The sequence below is a fragment of the Salmo salar genome, chromosome 21, assembly GCF_965601325.2.
Source record: "Salmo salar chromosome 21, fSalSal1, whole genome shotgun sequence".
NCBI lineage: Eukaryota > Metazoa > Chordata > Actinopteri > Salmoniformes > Salmonidae > Salmo > Salmo salar.
Window position 1 is genome coordinate 37,721,751 of NC_138311.1, and position 24,236 is coordinate 37,745,986.

Genomic DNA, 24,236 nt, shown 5'->3' on the forward strand with positions numbered 1-24,236 from the left:
GACAGACTGGTGGTTGAATTTACATGTTAGCTACATAGCTTCCTGATGTTCAGAAAATGTAAACTCCCTCTGTTCCTATCTTATTACGTAGCAATCTCCCTTATATTTAAATATCTTTATCAATTCATATAGAAATTGAAGTATGTTTATAAAAGAACACCTTGGCACCACTGTTTTACTCAGGGCAGTGAGTAAATACCTCAGCCAGCAAGCAAAGTTGTCGGCCCACAGCACTTTGCTCATCAGTACTGCAGCAGTCGGCCCAATAACATTAGCTTTCAATGGATGTCATTGTTACATTGCTTTACATCACGGTCACTGTTAAATTGTTCTGACTATGTGGTCCCATCTTCTCTCTGATTATGGCAGACCCCAAACTCAGTCACTTTCAGTTGCTGGTCACTGTCCTGTGTCTTTGTCTTGTTGCTTCTCTCTCTCTCTCTCTCTCTCTCTCTCTCTCTCTCTCTCTCTCTCTCTCTCTCTCTCTTTCACCCTTTGTCTTAGTTTTCCCTTGTTCTCTCAATCTTTTTTTCTCTTTATCTCTACTACTTTCTCTTCCTCGCTCTCATCAGTCTCTCTCTTTCTCCCCAACTCTAAGTCCCTCCCTCCCTCCCCTCCCTCCCTCCCTCCCTCCCTCCCTCCCTGTGTGTTTCTCTGTGTGTGTCCAGATTTCCCCTGCAGTACGTTCTTCTCCTGTGTGTCTGTTCTTTGTCCCTCTACCTCCCTCCCCCTTCCCCTTCCTCAATTTCTTTCCCTCCCTGTCTGTTTCTCTGTGTGTCTTTCCCTCTCCCTCTCCCTGTCTGCCTCTCTCTCTTTGTGTGTCCAGATTTCCCCTGCAGTACGTTCTTCTCCTGTGTGTCTGTTGTTTGTAGATGTAGGGGATGAGGAGGAGGAGGCCTGCCCTCTCCACCACTTCCAAAATTCTCGGGAGAGGTGCAAGTTCCTCGCCCCCTCCATCTCTGTGTCTATGCCCGAGGATGACCCCTACCACTCTGACGAGGAATACTATGATCACCCCTTGTTCAGCCCTGAGTGGGATCGCTCGGTCTCCTCTCGGCCCTCAGTGCCGGCCGCTGCCTTTAGACAGATCCAAGGTGAACCGCGCATGGTTCCTCTACGTACGCCATTCTTCCTTCCTATCTTCCCTTCTTCCTCCTACCTTCCTCTTTCTCCCTCTCTTTTACCCCGATCCCCCTTTTCTGTGGTTCGACCAATAACCTCCGTCTTTCTGTCCGTCCGTCCGTGTGTTTGTTTGTGTCCCTGTGGTGTCAATTAGTTCAAAGAATCTGAGCACTTTCATGTTTTGTGATGTTTAGATGATCTAGTTTGTTGTGATTTATCTCAATCAAAGCCATTTGTTCCCTGTAGTCGACTTTGCCTCCGGAAGCATCCCATCACTTATCAAAGTGATCCGATGAATATAAACCTAACTGATTTCATTTTTAATTTGAACACAAATTTGGCTGAGAAAATTCTTAAACCTACATGTGCATACTTGCAAGGATGCATATCATAAAATGTTTATGCATACAGGTAAAAAAAAAATGCCATATGCATATCACGTAATCAGAGTGGCATGCAGGCGCAGGACTTGCTGTGGTCCAAATGGCTTGCAGCAATATACAGAAGATTGTTGTGCATGAACTAAGACTTGTTCCATGCACATGTTTTCCTCTCGACCGGTCTGTGACATCTTCATGCCATGTGTTATGTCTCTGTCTGTCATCGCTCCCTCAAAGACAAACTCATCCCTGAGCCCTCCCTTCTCATGTGTCCCACCACCCGATCATACACACACACACACACACACACACACACACACACACACACACACACACACACACACACACACACACACACACACACACACACACACACACACACGTTGTAGATCACCGGATCCACAGGACGATGTTCAGCTCAACTCACACACACTGCACTGCAAATACACACACATGCTCTCAGAGGACACACAGCACACACACTCTCAATACACTCTCTCACAACTCCAAAAGGCTTATAGTATTAGTCGACAAAGACAAGTCCTTACTTAGCACCTCATCAAGGCTGAAGTTAATGTTTTCTGTAGTAGGCTGGATGAAGGGGCTCCATGTACCACAAACATCTGAGGGGGTGATCCGGAAGGTGGCTTGGTCCCCTGCAATTTTACACTTTTCAAACACCTGAAACAGCTTTTTGCAATATAGAGCCATAATTAATATGCTTAATTCTATGTAAAAAATATGTATATTTTTCTGCATATCCAAGCATATCTCTTGAGCTGTCTGTATCCTCCTGACTGCAGTTATTTTTTTTAAAGAAACTAAATATGCTTCTCTGCATCTGCTAAAATCTGGGTAAAAGATTAAAAGGAATGTGAGACTTATTCATTACATTTAGCTATTGCTTGCTTTTCTAAAGTTTGCCAACAGGCATCCTAGCTAAGATAGTTAGACAAGTTAGCAACACTAACTTGTGGCTCCTGAGTGGCGCAGCGGTCTAAGGCACAGTATCTTAGTGCTAGAGGTGTCACTACAGACCCTGGTTCAATCCCGGGTTGTATCACAACCGGCTGTGATCGGGAGTCCCATAGGGCGGCGCACAACTGGCCCAGCGTTGTCCGGGTTAGGGGAGGGTTTGGCCGGGGTAGGCCATCATTGTAAAATAAGAATTTGTTCTTAACTGACTTGCCTAGTAAAATAAAAACTTGATTGATAGCATGAAATGGCTTCTTGGTAGCTAGTTGGGAGATTGGGAACCTATGTGGGCATGCTAAAGCCAACTTCATAAAATGTCTAGGTGGCTTGTATTATTACAGAGAAACAACGCGTCTATGTCTCCAGCTTGCAGACTGTATAAAGGCGTCAGCATGCTTCAGTTTGGCTGGTGCCTAGCCGATCTCAGCTAGCTGAACCGAATGAGTGTGCTCGCATACTCCCTTAAAAGACCTTCGCTTGAAAAACGAATAAAAAGCGGCAATAGTACTGTTTGTCCATTTTGAGACACCATAGCCAGTATACACTTCTTAAAAATACAATTAATCTAAGATAATTAATGACAGATTTTTTTTAGGTTTGACGGTTTTGCCATGGAGAGCTTAGTCGTGCAATTTTGCATTTGTCTGGGATGTTTGGTACGGTTTTTCTCAAGTGAAAAAATGTATGAGGCCGAGTCGTCTCTCGTTGAATGACAATAGGCACTTCATTGAAGAAACCCTACTATTTACCAAATCGCCAACAAGGGGGCGTAGTCTTCGGCTACCGACTTAGGCTTGCCTCAAGAAAAAAAATGTGTGTGCCTGAACAGCCATAAAAACTCTTGCCAAAGTTCAAAACGAACAAAAACGTCACAAAATGTCATCATAATATACTGTATGCACTAACTGTTCCAAACTGTTTCGGCCAAGAAGCGTGCGGACGCCATAAGGCATCAGTCCTCCTCTCTATCTCCTCTCCCTGTGCAGAGAGTGCCCCTGCTGTGATGTGACCCAGCAGGCTGTACACTGCTGCCACATCCAGTCACTGCCCTGCTCCACAGACACACACACACACACACACACACACACACACACACACACACACACACACACACACACACACACACACACACACACACACACACACACACACGCACACACACAGGCACACACACAGACACACAGCAGCACAGACTCCTGGCGTAATATAAAACCCTGGCGAGGGCAGGCGTAACGCTGCCGCATAAAGCCTGTTGGGTTGAGCAGCATCTTTCTGCCTCTAAGCAGGATTTCAGAATCTGAATTTGCACCTCATCGTCAGCATGACAGCTTAGGAGTTAGGAGCAGAGGCACCCCCGGCCCAGAGTTAAAGAAATCAATCGCACATCACTGTGCAGAGCATCCTGCGCATGCAGAACAGTACTGCAGCACTATATACTGTAGCCCCTTTATCCACAGGGAATGGATTCGGGAGATGCAATAGAATTATCAAACTTTAGGTGTGTGTGCTGATCACATAGAGAGGATGTGAGGATATGATTGTTGGGGGATCTGTTTCGTATCTTCTAATGGTTTGGAGGCTTGATTACTGTTCCAGGACTGATCCTTGAACAGTGATAAAGGACATGTTCTCCTTGGAGCCACTGTCTGTCTCTGCCTCTGCATACACTATACTATCTAGAACCTGAAAGGGTTTTTTGGCTGTGGCCTTAGGAGAATCCTTTGAAGAACCCGTTTTGGTTCCAGGTAGAACCCTTTCCACAGAGGGTTCTACATGGAACCAAATAAGGTTCTACCTGAAACCAAAACGGGTTTTAACTGGAAATAAAATGGTGTTCTTATGGGGACAGCCAAAGAACCCTTTTGGAACATAGTGCCCACACACCACAATCCATCACATGCTGACTGATCAACTCAGGTTATGGTTACAGAACTTGGATGCGGTGAGAGTAGGATTTCTGATATATTTCTGTGGCTCTTCTCTCAACTGACAATGGGAAGGCCAAGTCCACTTAGTGTAGAATGTACTGTATGTATAGCTACAGTACACAACTTTGCTTGCAAAAGACTGTTATGGTGTATCACGCATGCATTTTCTTACTGATAAAGGTATGTTTGAATGTAAATAGCCTGATGTGGTGTGTCGGCATGGTGCGTGTGTGACAGAGAGAGACAAACTATGGCCATTGTGTGCATTTTGATAACATCGATCCACAGCAGATTTTACAGACAGAGGTGAGGGTTCTTTTGTAGCCTGACGAAGACCTTTGGGTTCACGCTGTCACAATTGCACTCAATAAAACTACAAGAATATTCAACAGTGTGCTGGACCAGTATCTATCTTTCTTTCAGGATGATTTTATATCTTTAATATAAAGAAAAGCCTCTAAATGCTTAAACTCTATGATCCAAAACATCCCATACAGTCCAAACCCAAACAAACCACATGACCGGGGGAGAAACGTCACTCACTCATACGCTACAACATCTGTGACCAGTGCATCTATCTCTGTCTACAATAGATTCTATACAGTATACACCGTGAGCCACCTTTACAGAGCTGAAAGTGTCCCACCGATTTGTACCTATGTAACCCAAGTCTGTGTTGCCAACCCGTAGTCTTGATGTCTACTTCTTTTATACAAAGTAGAGACCGTCGAGGCTCTTACAGACACATTCGAGGAGGAGGAGGAAGAGGTGTTGATGTTGGAGGAGGAGGAGATGGAAGGGGCAGCAGCAGAAATCGTGGCAGCTCTTGAGGAGCTGTGGAGTGGGGATGAGCCTGAGCTGGACAGCCCCCCAGCCGAGCCCTTAGAACAGGCAGAGGCCATAGGCGAGGCCCATACTGTGCCACCAGTGCAGGCCGAGGCAGCTAGTGCCGCCCCAGAAGGCCCTGACAGGAGGGTGGAGGAGAAAGAGGAGGAGGTGGCAGAGGCTGAGGGGGAGGAGGAGAGTCCTGAGGAAGGTGTGTCTGTCTGTCCTCTCTCTCCTCTCCCAGGCTGCATGTTATTGTATTGTGTGTAGACAATAATATAATTTAGGCTTTAAGGGAATACCCCCCCCCCCCCCCCCCCCCCCCCCCGCTACGCTCTGCTAAAGGCTGCAAGGCAACACAGGTGAAAGCTAGGAGCCATGTTTTAAAACTTTCTTCCTGATTCCTCCTTTTTGCTTTCTCTTTGCTTTTGTTTTCAGTTTTTAGCTGCAGTTTTTGAGGCCGGGCTTTTCGTGTCTGTGTATTAATGAAATGTCGCCGATCCTCCCAACCAAGCTTTCCCTTCTCTGATGCTACTTACCGATGTATTGATGTCTCATTGGTGTTAACCCATTGCTCAGTGTCTTTCTGCCAGTGATGTTTGCCATTAAAATGCCTCATTTCTATAGCATGTAAATCACTCGTTCTCTATTGGATTCAGCTGTTTCGTAATAATATCAATATCAAGTGTTTTTATTGCCATTTCACTGGTTTTCATCTTTTAGATATTGTGTCAATAGTGTTATTCTGTCATTTTTCCTATTGTTGAAATATATTTATGTCTTAGTTGATCTTAATAACCTTACACTAACGACTTGTAATAAAATTAGAAGTTATACAACTTATTCTAGCAAAATATGATGATAGATGATTGTACATTGTCCTCAAAGGTAATAGTTGAATATGTAATCAAAAATCATAAATCAGGGTGTAAAGCAGACATTTAGCTAAATGCAAATCATTAGGATTTCTCCATAAAGCCTGGAAAGAATGACAGAAAGGCTATTATTTTACCCTTTCTTAGATATGTAAAGTCGTCGCTTCCATTTCTCATTGCTTGGTTCTTCTCATCCATCAACGCCATGGCTGCCTGCACATTCCGGTTCCGTCATTCCGGTTCCATAACGTTCCGTCACGTTCCATGCCATTGTTCCGTCCATCAGTGAGTGGGTTCCGCCTCATGGGTTCTGCCTCATGCTCCTGTCCTGCCTCAGTGATGCGCGATGCTCTTTGTATTGTGCTACAGTAAGTGATAACAGGCTGTGAGTCTGGAGCAGAGCTTTGCCTGTGTCTGTGATAGTATGGCTGGCCCTGGTTAAAATGGCTGACCTAAAACAAAGTAGCCTACCTTTAATAGCTGAATGTTTAAGCAAAACCAAACAAACTACTAAAGATTTAACTTACAGCCTTGAAGATGGACATGGACAAACCAGACAGCGAGAGGAGTGGATCCCTGAGCCCAGACTTCACTGAACAAGAGAGTCCAGCTTTCCTCAGCGGGGACCATGCAGCAGCACCCCTGATCCCCAAAACGGACATGGATCCCCCTTCCCCTTCTCTGTCCTCTTTACCTTCAAACAGCCAGAGCCAAGCCAAAGAGCTTAGCAAAATGTCTATACTGGATGAACGTAAAACAGTCTCAGAGAAGCAACCGTCAGTGGAAGTTCTTGAGTCCAGTAACCTCACGACGGATTCAGGGTCTGGGTTCACAAGAGCTGAAGACCGAGGTCAAGGACAAGGTGTCCCATCTGACTCTAACAAAGACAAATCGGGCATGTCAGCTTATTTCGAGACTTCGGCCCTGAAGCCAGACGAGGGATCCAAGGGGGTTCAAGCAGAAGGTTATTATGAACTGAGCACCGCAGGAGAAGAGAAGAAGGTCTTAGGGAGCAGTTCCCCAACAGTTCCGTCACCCCTTGAGATCAACTACAGCATGCTGGCACAAACACAGTCAGTGGAGGAGAAATCAGACACCAAGAAGAGTTTGATGGGAGATCAAAAGGAGACCTTACCAGCACTGGACAGGAGTAACGAATGTCGGCTGTCTCCTGGGAAGCTGGCCCTGGATCAAAGAAGCTACTCTCTCAACATTACGATTGGATCGATTGATCCCAGTGGTCATGGACTACCTAGAAACTTCTCCCCACTGGCCACGGATATCATGTCTTTTACCAGCGGCAGTCTGGAGGAGTCTGCCAACTATCTCCCAGTCACCACCCCGTCTGTGGAGAAGGAGCCGACACCCTTCCCTCCCCTGATCTTGGAGACGGCAGCCTCAGTCACGTCCGACTCTTCATCTCCTCCCCATGACACAGCAACAGAGACCCCCGGTGAAAAGACCAGCCCCCAGGGGTCAGAGTCCCCAGAATCTCCCTTCCCACCTAAATACTACTACAAAAACGGGACAGTCATGGCTCCTGACCTACCTGAAATGCTGGACCTTGCGGGCAGCAGATCTAGACTGGCTTCTGAGAACACTGACCCTGAGATCATGAGGAGGAAGTCTGTCCCTGCGGACGCCCAAGGCCTTGGCAGCGACTCCCTGGCTAACCTGGTTCTGGGGGACCAGAGTCAGAACCAGAGTCTTGCCAAGAGTGAGAGCCAGCTGGAGGAGTTGGGTTACTGTGTGTTCAGTGAGTACTCAGGGCCCATGCCTTCCCCTGCTGACCTCCATAGTCCCATTGACTCCCCGCCCCAGCGCTTTACCCCTATGGCTCTGGAGGAAAAGATGGCGGAGGAGAAACTGAAAATCGACGCCAGAGACAAACTAGCCGAAGACGAGAAGACCAGTCAGTTAGCTGAGAGCGCCGGTTCCAATGAAAAGGAAGAAACCAAACAAATGGGACAGAAGGATTCAGCTTCAGAGGAAAAAGACAACAAAAAGATCAGTCATGAAAATGTTTCCATGGAAAACCAAAAAGACAAACCAGCTTCAGCTCTGAAGTCAGCCGAGTCCTTTGTAACTCCTACAGTGACGGTTACCCTGGAAGAGGAGGAGAAGCTAGGAGACAACGGACCCGAGACAGATGCTGAGATTGCTGCCTATGAGAGGCAGATCCGCCGGCTGGAGATGGAGGACAGGCCCCTGAGCATGGAGGAGGAGCGGGAGCTGCAGGAGCTCAGGGAGAAGGTGAAGGACAAGTTCCTGGTGCACCAGGAGGCATACGAGGAGGTGGATGCTGAAGACGTCTACCAACTGACTGGAGTTGCCAAGGACAGGATCGGCAGGCCCGTTAGGCCCTCCCCAGCCTCCTCCGTGGAGAGTACCACAGAAGAAGACAATGTTTCAGTTACAGAGACAGAGAAACCTAAACAGACGGGAGGTCAGACAACACCAACAAAGCTTGACGTCATGGCAATGTCTCCATCTGTGTCAGGTGATTGTGTGAGCACCACAGAAGAAGGCAAGGTTCCTGTTACGGAGACAGAGAAACCTAAACAGAATGGAAGTCAGACAATGCCAAAGAAGGTTGACATCATGGTGACGTCTCCATCTCTGTCAGTTGGTGGTGTGAGCACCACAGAAGAAGACAAGGTTTCAGTTACGGAGACAGAGAAACCTAAACAGACGGGAGGTCAGACAACACCAACAAAGCTTGACGTCATGGAAATGTCTCCATCTGTGGCAGGTGATGGTGTGAGCACCACAGAAGAAGACAAGGTTCCTGTTACGGAGACAGAGAAACCTAAACAGAATGGAGGTCAGACAACGCCAAAGAAGGTTGACATCATGGTGATGTCTCCGTCTGTGTCAGTTGGTGGTGTGAGCACCACAGAAGAAGACAAGGTTTCAGTTACGGAGACAGAGAAACCAAAACAGACAGGAGGTCAGACAACACCAACAAAGTTTGATGTCATGGCAATGTCTCCATCTGTGTCAGGTGGTGTGAGCACCACAGAAGAAGACAAGGTTCCAGTTACAGTTACAGAGACAGAGAAACCTAAACAGACGGGGGGTCAAACGCCAACGAGGGTTGACATCATGGTGACTTCTCCATCTGTGTCAGGTGATGGTGTGGGAACCACAGAAGAAGAAAAGGTTCCAGTTACAGAGACAGAGAAACCTAAACAGACAGGAGGTCAAACGCCAACGAGGGTTGACATCATGGTGACTTCTCCATCTGTGTCAGGTGATGGTGTGAGCACCACAGAAGACGAAAAGGTTCCATTCACGGAATCAGAGAAACCTAAACAGAATGGAGGTCAGACAACGCCAACCAAGGTTGACATCATGACGACGTCTCCATCTGTGTCAGGTGGTGGTGGGAGCACCACAGAAGAAGAAAAGGTTCCAGTTACGGAAACAGAGAAACCTAAACAGAATGGAGGTCAGACAACGCCAACCAAGGTTGACATCATGACGACGTCTCCATCTGTGTCAGGTGGTGGTGGGAGCACCACAGAAGAAGAGAATGAGAAAGTTAGTGAAGAGAAGCTGAAGAAGGAGCAGGTTGTTGAGGTCAAAGAGAAGACCATGGAAGAAAAGAAAAAGGTAGAGGGGGAGGAGGAGGATACAGAGCAGGCAGTGGAACCAGAGGAAATCATGATAAAGATAAAATCATCAATGCCTGTAGAGAAAGAAGAGAAAGTTGAGAAGGATAGAATGACAAACAAGGAGGAAGAGGAGGAGGAAGATAGTGAAGTTCTGGCAGGGGCAGCGGTGATTGATGTTCAAGAACCCAGAGCTGCCATAGAGTCAGTGGTGACCGTTGAAGATGACTTCATCACTGTAGTCCAGACCATCGACGAGGGTGAGGAGCCAGGACACAGCGTGCGTTTTTCCGCTCCGCCCGAGCCTGAGACACCAGAGGAGGAGGAGGAGGAGTCCCAGGAGGTGGAGATCATGGAGGCAGCTAGTCTGGAGGAGGTGGGGGATGTCTCAGAGGAGGCCCTTGAGAAGGAGGTGCAGGCCTCCCCAGAGAAGGAGGTGCAGTTGGAGACCGAGGGACAGACAGAGAGCTACGACAGAGACGAGACCACCATGGACGACTCCATCCTAGACAGCTCTTGGGTCGACACTCAAGGTGAGATTTCTCTTTGTTATAATCCAATAATACATGTTTCAATGACAGATAAATTACATGTTTTAATGACCAGAAATAATAATATAATCAGTGGTTGGAAAATGCAATAGTATAGCCAATATGTGGCCCTCTCGATTCGGTCCAATGTAGCAACATTTGTAATGGTGTTTTTTACATTGGATAAAAGTAGAGACTCAGAGCTATAAAATTATATATCATACACTGCAGTTGAGAACAATGGGAAAGTAATTCTGCTTTGAAAGTTGATAAACTTGTAACCTCACTTTTGACAAAATGGCCCGTTAATGTTTTGGTACACATACTGGAGAGCTCTTCTTTGTCTACACCCATTCAGCATCGTTCACACCCTCTTAAGCCTTAGCCCCACCAATCTCCTTTAAGGATGCACAGTGTAGGAAACAGCCAAAGATTTCAAGACTAAAAGTGGTGAATGTAGTAGCAAAAAGTAGTTTTAAAAATACACTTTATCTAGTCCTTGGCCTGTATCCTAATCTGATATCCTAGTCATGTTGTTCTTCACATTACCATATGTAGTAAACACACACTATATAAAAAATACATGATTTTAGGCGGTCCGCAGCGGTCCAAGGCACTGCATCGCAGTGCTATAGGCGTCTCTACAGACCTGGGTCGATCCCAGGCTGCATCACAACCGGCCATGACTGGCCCAGCATCGTCTGGGTTACGGGAGGGTTTGGCCGGGGGGGGGGCTTTACTTGGCTCATCGCACCCAAGTAATGCCTCTTCTTTGAAGTAGGGACATGGGACAAACGCCTAGTTTCTTGAAATATATGGATCTGATACCTGTTCATGTTTATTACAATATTTTCACAGTGGAGACTTCATATTTCATCATGATAACAAAATTACACATCAACACTGTTTTATCCAGTTTCTGAGTGTTATGCCCATATTTTGTGTAGTGTCCATAGTACTACTGCTTGATGATGACCTTACCATGTCTGTTTTGTACCTAGATCTCTCCACTGTAGATGTGGATGATGACATGAGCATGGCTACCGAGCAGATTGATCCCCTTAGAGCCGACCGGGTCCCAGCCCCACCAGTCAAGAAGTACAAGACTCTCCAGCAGCAGAAGCAGGAAAAGCAGCCAGTGAAGCCCAAGGCTAAAGGCGGGCGTGTGAAGGGGCGCGAGGGGTGCGTCTCCACCCCTGAACGTAAACCCGTCCGCAAGGAGACGGTCTATATCCCCAGGGAAGACATCAAGAAGAAAAAAGGTTCAGAACTACAGTATCTCTCCAAATCAGTTTGTTACTCTATTTATTTTATTTTTGTAAATGATTTGTAGTTATACATTATTCATTGACAGATTATTTAATTCTCTTTGATTTGAAGTGGTGTAGATCTCCATTCAGTTTGTTACTCTAGAGGGCCAGATTCCCAGATACTTCAGTGGAGAATCTCGATTGAAATAGCTTTTTAGTCCATGACAAGGCTGGATATGTGTTTGGGAAACCAGTAATTAAAAACATTTCTATATAGTTCTTTGTAGTTATATAGTATTAATTGACAGATTTTGTTATTCTCTTTCATTCTAATTGTCAAAGATTATCATCATTAAAAGCCTTTTACGATCTCAGATGAATGTTAACTGGCATTCAGACAGCCTCTCTTGGTGGGTGTCTGTCCTACCAAACCTTTGTGCCACACTATGTCCTTTCCTTCCCTTTCTCTCTTTGACTATCTCTCACTCTTCCTTCTGATGCTACTTGTACATTCTTCCTTTTTTGTCTTTGACTATATCTCTACCTCTTCCTTCTCCTAGCCGTGATCAAGAAGACTGAGCTGACTAAGAAAGCAGAGACGCGCTCCTCTCCATCCCGGAAGAGTGTGTTAAAGCCTACTGCGGTCCGACACCCACGTCCCGCCCAGCCCCAACCCCACCCCTGTGCTAGGAGGAAACCTACAGGTGACCAACCACTCCTGGGTTTCATCCCAAATGGCACCCTATTCTCTATAGGGCCTGTAGGGCACGGTCAAAAGTAGCTCACTAAATAGGAAATAGGGTGCCATTTGGAATACAGACCCGCAGGCTGGGCCAGAGAGGCATCTGCAATGTGGCTGCAAATATCAACATTCTCATCTCATCAATCAATCAAATGTATTTATAAAGCCCTTTTTACATCAGCAGTTTCACAAAGTACTTGACATTAACCTCATCCTTACAGTTGTTTGAAGCTTCTATTTTTGTTAAATTTTGAGAAATTATTTTGTCAATCTGTACATTTTATTCTGTCCCATTTGTTAGTTCATTTGTCATGTTCAGTGTTTGCATTTTATTAGAATAAAAACTAATTTGTTATACATTTTTCATTTGACTTCATTTTTCAAACGTGCTTGTTGTGTACAGTCAGTCGCTCAATTTTTGGGATTTCTTTTATTATTTGCTATTTACTTTGAATTGCATCTTTCTTCTCCTCAGCTCCCATGTTCATTCTGGTTTTCTCTTTTCTGTGAGATGGTTTGTTTGGTAATTTAATGTTACTGCTTCAGAGTTACAGTTGAAGTTGGAAGTTTACATACACTTAGGTTGGAGTCATTAAAACTTGTTTTTCAACCACTCCTCAAATGTCTTGTTAACAAACTATAGTTTTGGCAAGTCGGTTAGGACATCTACTTTGTGCATGACACAAGTAATTTTTCCAACAATTGTTTACAGACATATTATTTTGCTAATAATTTACAGTATCACAATTCCAGTGGGTCAGAAGTTTACATACACTAGGTTGACTGTGCCTTTAAACAGCTTGGAAAATTCCAGAACATGATGTCATGGCTTTAGAAGCTTCTGATTTGCTAATTGACATCATTTGAGTCAATTGTAGGTGTACCTGTGGATGTATTTCAAGGCCTACCTTCAAACTCAGTGCCTCTTTGCTGGACATCACGGGAAAATCTAAATAAATCAGCCAAGACCTCAGAAAAAAAATTGTAGACCTCCACAAGTCTGGTTCATCCTTGGGAGCAATTTTCAAACGCCGGAATGTACCACGTTCATATGTACAAACGATAGTACGCAAGTACAAACACCATGGGACCACGCAGCCGTCATACTGCTCAGGAAGGAGACGCATTCTGTCTCCTAGAGATGAACGTACCTTTGTGCGAAAAGTGCAAATCAATCCCAGAAAAGCAGCAAAGGACCTCTATATCCACAGTAAAAACGAGTCCTATATCGACATAACCTGAAAAGCCGCTCAGCAAGGAAGAAGCCACTGCTCCAAAACTGCCATAAAAAAGCCAGACTACGGTTTGCAACTGCACATGGGGACAAAGATCGTACTTTTTGGAGAATTGTCCTCTGGTCGGATAAAACCAAAATAGAACCGTTTGGCCATAATGCCCATTGTTATGTTTGGAGGAAAAAAGGGGGAGGCTTGCAAGCTGAAGATCACCATCCCAACCGTGAAACACAGGGGTGGCAGCATCATGTTGTGGGGGTGCTTTGCTGCAGGAGGGACCGGCGCACTTCACAAAATAGATGGCATCATGAGGCAGGAAAATTATGTGGATATATTAAAGCAACATCTCAAGACATCAATCAGGAAGTTAAAGCTTGGTCGCAAATGAGTCTTCCAAATGGACAATGACCCCAAGCATACTTCCAAAGTTGTGGCAAAATGGCTTAAGGACAACAAAGTCAAGGTATTGGAGTGGCCATCACAAAGCCCTGACCTCAATTCCATAGAAAATTTGTGGGCAGAACTGAAAAAGCATGTGCGAGCAAGGAGGCCTACAAACCTGACTCAGTTACACCAGCTCTGTCAGGAGGAATGGGCTAAAATTCACCCAACTTATTGTGGGAAGCTTCTGGAAGGCTACCCGAAATGTTTGACCCAAGTTAAACAATTTAAAGGCAATGCTACCAAATAGTAAATGAGTGTATGTAAACTTCTGACCCACTGGGAATGTGATGAAAGAAATAAAAGCTGAAATAAATAATTCTCTCAACTATTATTCATTATTCATTTCACATTCTTAAAATAAAGTGGTGATCCTATTTGACCTAAGACAGGGACTTTTTACTAGGATTAAATGCCAGGAATTGTGAAAAACTGAGTTTAAATGTATTTGGCTAAGGTGTATGTAAATTTCCGACTTCAACTGTATGTGTTCTATTTTCTCACTTTCTCTCTGTTTTTAACAGATTCTCCATCTCTCACCCTATCACCTAACTTTATCTGTCTCTTTTTAAACTTTGTAATGATTGCAACTTGTTTGCTGTGAAAGAACTACAGTGAAAGAAGTGTGTTCTCCCAGCATTTCCTCAGAGCAGGATAGTATAAGTCCCAAATGGCACCATATTCCCTATGTAGTGCACTACTTTTGACCAGAGCCCCTAGTGAACAGGGTGCCATTTAGGATGTAACCAACAGCCTCTTAAACTTACACCTAATAACTGTAGTGGTTGCCAAGCAACTGGTAGTTTGGCAGCTCTCAGATATTGGTGTACCTCATCTGACAGAGAGATTTTCCACAATAGAGATATACACTGAGTGTACAAAACATTAGGAACACTTGAGTTGCTCCCCGTTTGCCCTCAGAACAGCCTCAATTCGTCGAGGCATGGACTCTACCAGGTGCCGGAAAAGCTTTACACAGGGATCCTGGCCCATTTTGACTCCAATGCTTCCCACAGTTGTGACAAGTTTTTTGGGTGGTGCACCATTCTTGATACACACAGGAAACTGTTGTGTTTGAAAACCCCAGCCACGTTGTAGTTCTTGACACACTCAAACCGGTGCACCTGGCACTTACTACCATAAGGGTGGCTACTTTGAAGAATATAAAATATATTTTGATTTGTTTAACACTTTTTTTGCTTACTACATGATTCCATATGTGTTTTTTCATAGTTTTGATGTCTCCACTATTATCCTACAATGTAAAAATAAAGAAAAACCCTTGAATGAGTAGGTGTGTCCAAACTTTTGACTGGTACTGTGACTCTCTACTAACTGTGTATCTTAGACAGATAGACTATTCTAGAATCTCTCTAAATTGCTGCATTTCCCAAATTAAATCGTTCAGGGGTGAGATAGAGGATGGGATGGGAGGTGCACTTATGTAGTCTGTATGATTTCCTTCCAAAGCATTGGAGAAAGACCTTTTCTCTAGCAGCTTGAATAGGGTCTCAGGCAATTCCCTCATTGTATACAGTAATACAGTGTAATTATACAGTACTGTACCCGATTTAGGGCTAAATTACCTCTCACAAAGTTTTCTTTAGTTGTTTACAGAAGAGGGGTAACTGTTTGTCCAATAGTTTGTCAGTTAGATTGTGTTTGTACAGGCTGTAGAGTGGGTGGCGTGCTTCAGCCACAGCTGTTGTGTGTGTGTGGGAGAGTTTTGTTGTGTTGCTGTCAATCTGTTGTAATGTTTAAAGGAGAGGTTTTCTTGTTTTACAACCAAATATCTATTTGTATGTTATAGAAATGTCCAGACCTCTTTTTTGTCATTTCACATGATTCTGAGAAACGCACCCTAAACAGGAAATAACTTTCTCATCCTTGATGTGTAGTATGGGGGCCAAAAAAACACATGAACAAATGCTCCAAAAACACCCAAATATGTCATTTTAGAAACAGCAAAGCTCTCAGTATAGTGATGCAGGTCTTTAGACGTTTTACACATGAAATTGTGTCATTTCGAACTTTATCCGCCATGTTTTATTTTATTTTTAAGTGGGTCGATCAGCTTTAATATTGTAGATAGATTCTGGCTTCTACCAATGTAATGGTCTGCATCATTTCCAATCATCCATATATTTTTTGCTATATATTTTTTTAATATATTATTTTCCCTTAAACATAATTGGACAACAATACTTAGGCTTCTACTTCCAGCTTAAACATACTATATACATTTTATGGACAGAGTATATTTTACCTTAGTTATCTTGTTTAAAAAATATATTTTTGTTATTTTTAGTCCCACCTTTCAGCTCCCCTCAACCCCTCCCATCTATTTCTGAACAACATCCAGTTTCTATTAGCCATATATTTTTCAACTGTGTTGTGATGTTTCACAAAAGTCCTGAACATTTCTATTCTCATAGTTTCTACAGAATGTAAATTAAAGATGAAATGTTTTGCTAAGAGTATTATTAAATTATTGATAGATTGACTATGACTTTTCAAATCACCCAGCAGTGCTAATTGCAGATTTAGCTCCAGGTAAATGTGGTAATTCTTCAGCCACTCCTGAACCTGTGACCAAAAACAAGCTACATATGGGCAGAACCATAACAAGGGTTCTAATGATGCTGTCTCTTAGGATGGTTGTATCCCCCATATATACAGTGGCAAGAAAAAGTATGTGAACCCTTTGGAATTACCTGGATTTCTGAATAAATTGGTGATACAATTTGATCTGATCTTCATCTAATTCACAACAATAGGCAAACACATTGTCCTTAAACTAATAACACACAAATTATTGTATTTTTCTTGTCTTTATTTAATACATCAGTTAAACATTCACAGTGTAGGTTTGAAAAAGTATGTGAACCCCAAGGCTAATGACTTCTCCAAAAGCTAATTGGATTCAGGAGTCAGTTAACCTGGAGTCCAATCAATGAGTAGATTGGAGATGTTGGTTAGAGCTGCCTGCCCTATAAAAAACACTCACAAAATTTGAGTATGCTATTCACAAGAAGCATTGCCTGGTGTGAACTATGCCTCAAACAAAAGAGATCTCAGAAAACCTAAGATTAAGTATTATTTGACTCGCATAAAGCTGGAAAGGGTTACAAAAGTATCTTTAAAAGACTTGATGTTCATCAGTCCACAGTAACACAAATTGTCTATAAATAGAGAAAGTTCAGCACTGTTGCTACTCTCCCTAGGAGTGGCCGTACTGCAAAGATGACTGCAAGAGCACAGCGCAGAATGCTCAATGAGGTTAAGAAGAATCCTAGAGTGTCACCTAAAGACTTACAGAAATCTCTGGAACATGCTATCATATCTGCTGACGAGTCTACGATACGTAAAACACTGAACAAGATTGGTGGTCATGGGAGGACACCACGGAAGAAGCCATTGCTCTCCAAAAAAAACATTGCAGCGTTCCACAGCGCTACTGGCTAAATATTCTGTGGACAGATTAAACTAAAGTTGAGTTGTTAGGAAGGAACACACAGCACTATGTGTGGAGAAAAAAAGGCACAGCACACCAACATCAAAACCTCATCCCAACTGTAAAGTATGGTGGAGGGAGCATCATGGTTCGGGGCTGCTTTGCTGCCTCCGGGCCTGGACAGCTTGCTATCATCGACGGAAAAATGAATTCCCTAGTTTATCAAGACATTTTGCAGGAGAATGTAAGGCTATCTGTCTGCGAATTGAAGCTCAACAGAAGTTGGGTGATGCAACAGGACAACGACCCAAAACAGAGAAGTAAATCAACAACAAAATGGCTTCAACATAAGAAAATAGCCTTCTGGAGTGGCCCAATCACAGTCCTGACCTCAACCCGATTGAGATGCTATGGCATGACCTCAAGAGAGTGATTCACACCAGACATCCCAAGAATATTGCTGAACAGAAAGAGGAATGGTCCAAAATTCCTCCTGACCTACAGAAAACGTTAGGTTAATAATGAATGGAAATCCAATTTATCAACCCATGGAGGTCTGGATTTGTAGTCACACTCAAAATTAAAGTGAAAAACCACACTACAGGCTGATCCAACTTTGATGTAATGTCCTTAAAACAAGTCAAAATGAGGCTCAGTAGTGTGTGGGGCCTCCACGTGCCTGTATGACCTCCCTACAATAGCTGGGCATGCTCCTGATGAGGTGGCAGATGGTCTCCTGAGGGATCTCCTCCCAGACCTGGACTAAAGCATCCGCCAACTCCTGGACAGTCTGTGGTGCAACGTGGCGTTGGTGGATGGAGCGAGACATGATGTCCCAGATGTGCTCAACTGGATTCAGGTCTGGGGAACGGGCGGGCCAGTCCATAGCATCAATGCCTTCCTCTTGCAGGAACTGCTGACACACTCCAGCCACATGAGGTCTAGCATTGTCTTGCATTAGGAGGAACCCAGGGCCAACCGCACCAGCATATGGTCTCACAAGGGGTCTGAGGATCTCATCTCGGTACCTAATAGCAGTCAGGCTACCTCTGGCGAGCACATGGAGGGCTGTGCGGCCCCCCAAAGAAATGCCACCCCACACCATGACTGACACACCGCCAAACCGGTCATGCTGGAGGATGTTGCAGGCAGCAGAACATTCTCCACGGCGTCTCCAGACTCTGTCACGTCTGTCACGTGCTCAGTGTGAACCTGCATTCATCTGTGAAGAGCACAGGGCGCCAGTGGCGAATTTGCCAATCTTGGTGTTCTCTGGCAAATGCCAAACGTCCTGCATGGTGTTGAGCTGTAAGCACAACCCCCACCTGTGGACGTCAGGCCCTCATACCACCCTCATGGAGTCTGTTTCTGACCGTTTGAGCAGACACATGCACATTTGTGGCCTGCTGGAGGTCATTTTGCAGGGCTCTGGCAGTGCTCCTCCTGCTCCTCCTTGCACAAAGGCGGAGGTAGCGGTCCTGCTGCTGGGTTGTTGCCCTCCTACGGCCTCCTCCACGTCTCCTGATGTACTGGCCTGTCTCCTGGTAGCGCCTCCATGCACTGGACACTACGCTGACAGACACAGCAAAGCTTCTTGCCACAGCTCGCATTGATGTGCCATCCTGGATGAGCTGCACTACCTGAGCCACTTGTGTGGGTTGTAGACTCCGTCTCATGCTACCACTAGAGTGAAAGCACCGCCAGCATTCAAAAGTGACCAAAACATCAGCCAGGAAGCATAGGAACTGAGAAGTGGTCTGTGGTCCCCACCTGCAGAACCACTCCTTTATTGGGGGTGTCTTGCTAATTGCCTATAATTTCCACCTGTTGTCTATTCCATTTGCACAACAGCATGTGAAATTTGTTGTCAATCATTGTTGCTTCCTAAGTGGACAGTTTGATTTCACAGAAGTGTGATTGACTTGGAGTTACATTGTGTTGTTTAAGTGTTCCCTTTATTTTTTTGAGCAGTGTATATAAATAATTTAAATTGAAAAACTGAATTTTGACTCCAGCGTCGTTTTGTGTATCAGTTCATAAACCATGTGCCATGGAATGAGTACATCAAAAATCTCTTCCCAAATATTTAGCTGTATGGCACAGCTGTCAATTTTTGGTCCTTAAATTAAACTGGTATATTTTTTTATCTAGCACAATTTTCTTTAACCAATTTTGGTCTTTAATGCATGGCCATCAGACAAGTCCCTTAACTTCTCCCCCTTCCACTTGCTTCTTCCATTTTTGGGGTAATGCTGAAATTAATTGGTTATAATTTTGAATAGAGCATACATTTACATATATTTTTGTTAGCTGCATGTGTGACATAACTCCACCAGTCCTATTTATAATATAATTTATGAAGATAATACCATTTAAAAAAAAATTACAAAAAATATATATATATATTTTTAACCAATTAGTATATTTGAGTTTAACCATAATATTTGCTCTAATATTTGTTCTGTCTTTTCTGGTGGCTTACACTTAATTATCCGAAATGTTTTATTTTATTTTGAGTGACTCCAGACGTTTCCCATATCCAGCTGCTCCATTCTCCGTGTAGCCTGCTGCTACAGGTAACTGCCAAAATAAAGGAAACACCAACGTAAAGTGTCTTAATAGTGCGTTGGGCCACCACGAGTTGCCAGAATAGCTTCAATGCGTCTTGGTGTAGATTCTACATGTGTCTGGAACTTCCTGTGTGGAAGCACCCCATGCTTTCAATATACTTTGTATCCCTTATTTACTCCAGTGTTTCCTTTATTTTGGCATTTACCTGTAGAATGAACGCTCGAGTCGCAACAAAATTGAATATAACATTGCAGATAAAGCTCGGAATGACCCAATTTCATGTGTACAACATCTAAAGACCTGCATCACTATACTGAGAGCGTTGTGGATTAAAAAATTACATATTTGGGTGTTTTTGGAGCCTTTGTTCAAGTTTTTCAGGGCTGCAATACTACAGAACGAGGATGAGGAAGTGATTTGCTGTTTGGGGTAAGTTTTTATAAATTGAGATTTGGTTATTAAAATGAAAACCTAACTTTTAAGTCACATGTCTAACTGTAGACCGTCTCTGTATTTCTCTTTCTCTCTCACTCTCCTCTCTCCTTCGCTCTTGCTCTCTCTCCTCCTCTGTCCTTACCACTTCTCTATCTCATTTGCTTTCTCTCCCTCCTACTTCTCTCTGTCTCCATCTCTCCTCTTCTCTCTTTTGCATCCTCTCTCCTCTTCTCTCACCTCCTCTCTTCAGTGGGTGTACCAGAAGGTCGTCGGCCCCTCAGTGTTGCTAGACAGTCTCGGGACAGAGCCTCAGTAAGTACCACACACTGCATCACAATAATGTCATGTTCCATCGAGTACATGTAATAGGCTGTCTCCCTGTTTGACTCAACCTTCAAAATGACACAATACATTATTTACCGTTAATATCTATTGGGCACAACATAATCCGAAACACAACCAAAACAAACTACAAATGCATCCAACAAGTTTGTAGAGTCACAAGCTTGATGTAGTCATTGCGTGCAAGGAATATGGGACCAATACTAAACTTTTGACTAAATGTTATACACTATCAGTGAATTTGTCCAAATACTTATGAAACCTTCAAATGGGGGGACTAGATACATAAAGTGCATTCATTTCTAAACGGTAAAACCGAGATGTATGAAAATGTCCTCAAATAAAAGGTGACATTCTGTACTGTCGCCTCATTGAAAACATTTGATCTGAAATCCAAAATGCTGGAGTATAGAGCCATATTAAAAGGTTTAGCTTCACTGTCCAAATAAATATGTAGGGGAGTGTATGGGTAAATCTGGTTGGTTTTCAACAACATGTCATCTTTTGGTTCCACTTTCATTGTTTTTTGTCCTCTGATGACTTCTGTGGTTTGCAGCCTATGTTTCTCACCCATCTCTCACACACATATCCCCCCTCTCTCACCCATCTCTCCCCATCTGTCTGTCTGTAACTCAGTCACCACCATTAACAAAGATCCCCACCTGTAAAATGCGAGTGGTCGCCCTCCTGCCCCCCCGCCCTAACTCGTCCTGCTCCTCCCACACTAAAAAGAACTTGCTGGGGGAGGTGGAGCTTGATAGGCCCCGCCCCTCCTCAGCTGGGCCTCGTGACTCTACCACACTACACAGACTAATATACGCGGTAAGGTTAGCATATGGCCCTGAACTGATCAACTGATCTCACATATGTAAATGAATACAATAATATATAACAATAAACAATATACAGTGCCTTCAGATAGTATTCATACCCCTTGACTTATTCAAATTTTGTTGTCTTAAAGCCTGAATTCAAAATGGTTTAAATAAATTATTTTGTCTCACTCATCTACACACAATACCCCATAATGACAAAGTGAAAACATGTTTTTAGAAATTGTAGCAAATGTTTTGAAAATGAAATACAGATATCTAATTTACATAAGGATTCAGACCCCTTTGCTATGACACATCCTTGAGATGTCGCTACAACTTGATTGGAGTCCACCTGTGGCTAATTTAAATGTTTGGACATGATTTAGAAAGAAACACACCTGTCTATGTAAGGTCCCAAAGTTGACAGTGCATGTCAGAGCAGAAACTATACCATGAAGTCCAAGGAACTGTCCATAGATCTCAAAGATATAATTGGGATGAGGCATACATATATCAGGGGAAGGGAATCATTTTTTTATGGAGCAGTGGTCACCAACCGGTCGATCGCGATAGACTGGCCCATCTCCAAGGCATTCCTAGTCGAAACAGACATTGATGTGAAAAACCTAACGTTGTGTTCCTATTTATTTATTTATTTTCGCGTTGTTGGCGGTAGGTGCACTTGATTCAGCAGCCCTGGTGCCAGGAAGGCAAAGCGTTCCCATTTTGAACCATTTTATGTGTTTGATGGTAGAACTTCACCTACCCGACAGGCCCACAGAGCAAATCAAGTGCACCTGTAGGGCTACAGTTGGCCAATCAGATAGCTCAGATCACCGTGTCTGCACAGTTTCCTCCAGCCATAGACTGTAAAAAGAAGCTTTGAATGCACAGCAAAGTTGATACTGTGAGATTACAAAACATTTGAAACCATGACTAGAGAGAGACTCAATGAATACAGCATAGAGCTGCTGTTTTTGATGAGGAAGTTCATGTTTAAATTGTTACTAAGCAATAAAATGTGTGTTCTCCCTAATTCAACTCGCGCTACAACCAGCTGCAATGGATGAGCATAGCAAAATGTTCCGATAAGCTTGCATTATTATTATTAGCGGCTTGTGTCTTTCTTTAATATTGAGGAATATATCACTTTCTCTGGTCATAGGAGTAACAAAAAGAATTGGTGCATGAGGCAGAAATAATACAGTGTGACTTGAGTTTTGCCATCAGCTGGAAGACTATATACCCTTTTCTCAGCAGAGGGATGGTGAGAAGGCCTCACAGCTGCTCCCTCCCTCCCCTCAGACTTAACATCAGATGCAGGCAATCAGTCCAGTAAAAAAAAAGCAATTTATTAAACTCACTCAGCTTAAAATCTGAGCTGTAGATCTTGACTTACATTTTTACTTAGAAAGTGATCTTGACTCAGAGAAGGTTGGTGACCACTGTTAAAGAGTATTCAACATTTCCAAGAGCACAGTGCTCTTCATCATTGTGAAATTGAAAACATACATTACTACCCAGACTCGAGCTGGCCGTCTGACCAAACTGGGCAAGAAGGACCTTGGTCAGGGAGTTGACCAAGAACCCAATGACCACTGACAGAACTACAGAGTTCCTTGGCTGAGATGCAAAGTGTTATGTCTGGGGAAAACCAGGCATAGCTCATCACCCGTCTAACACCATCCCTAGGGGTGAAGATTTATGTTCCAACAGGACAGTGACCCCAAATATACAACCAAAGCAATGCTGGAATGGCTTCAGAACAAGAATGTGAAAGTATTTGAGTGGCCCTGCCAAAGCCCAGACTTGAAAATCTTTGGAAAGACTTGAAGATTGCTGTTCACCGCCACTCCCCATTTAACTTAACAGAGCTTGAGAAAATCTGCAAGGAAGAATGGGGAAAAAAATCCCCAAATCCAGATGTACTAAGCTGATACAGACATACCCAAGACCACTCAAAGCTGTAATTACCACCAAAGGTGCTTCTACAAAGTATTGACTCAGAAGTATCTAAAAACATGTTTTCACTTTGTCATTATTGGGTATTGTTTGTAAATAAAAAATTGGTTTAATCCATTTTTCAATTCAGGCTGTAACACAACAATTAATATTTTCGCAAGGCAGGGTATAAAGAAGAATATATGAAGCTAGACACTCTGCTAACTTCTGTAACTACTGTACTAAGCTAAATGTGTGTGTGTGCATTGCATGCGTGCCTGCCTGCATGTGTGTGTGTATATGTGTGTGTGTGTGTGTGTGTGTGTGTGTGTGTGTCTGACAGGATGGCGGTTCGCAGAGCCCAAAGAGGTCGTCCCTGCCCCGGCCTGCCTCTGTCCCGCGGCCTGCCTCGATCCTGAGCCGGCGTACCCACCACCAACCACATGACCAGGAGGAGAGCTCCACCTCTATCACCAGCTCCGGCTCTACCGCACCCCGTAGACCCACGTGTAAGTCACTTCTCCTGAGCCCTCCTCCACCATCCCCTCACCCTGATACACTGGTATCTCTCTTTCTGCCTCTCTCTTTCTCTTTCTACCTCTCCCTTTCTCTTTTGATCTGGCTCTCACTTTTTTTTCCCTCTTGATTTTGCTCTTGACCTTTCTCTCGCCCTCACCCTATTTATCTCTCTCATGCCCCATCTGCCTCTCTCTCTCTCCCTCTCTCTGACACTCTCTCGCTCTCTCTCTCTCTCTCGCCCT

General features: G+C 43.9%; 1 protein-coding gene across 12 annotated transcripts in view; it reads left to right on the plus strand.

Moving 5' to 3' along the window:
* The window catches only part of LOC106582286 (uncharacterized), a 181,524-nt gene that overhangs the window by 137,472 nt on the left and 19,816 nt on the right, over positions 1-24,236 (plus strand). For 10 of the 12 annotated variants that reach the window (XM_045704743.2, XM_082967159.1, XM_082967156.1 and 7 more), the window contains 6 exons: positions 873-1,094; positions 6,635-10,252; positions 11,251-11,511; positions 12,060-12,203; positions 20,628-20,689; positions 23,819-23,984. In XM_045704743.2, the coding sequence (XP_045560699.2) occupies positions 873-1,094; positions 6,635-10,252; positions 11,251-11,511; positions 12,060-12,203; positions 20,628-20,689; positions 23,819-23,984 (4,473 nt within the window). Of the gene's footprint in view, positions 1-872; positions 1,095-1,838; positions 5,442-6,634; positions 10,253-11,250; positions 11,512-12,059; positions 12,204-20,627; positions 20,690-23,818; positions 23,985-24,236 lie in introns of those variants that run through there. The other 2 variants (XM_045704748.2, XM_045704747.2) reach the window with 2 other exon arrangements.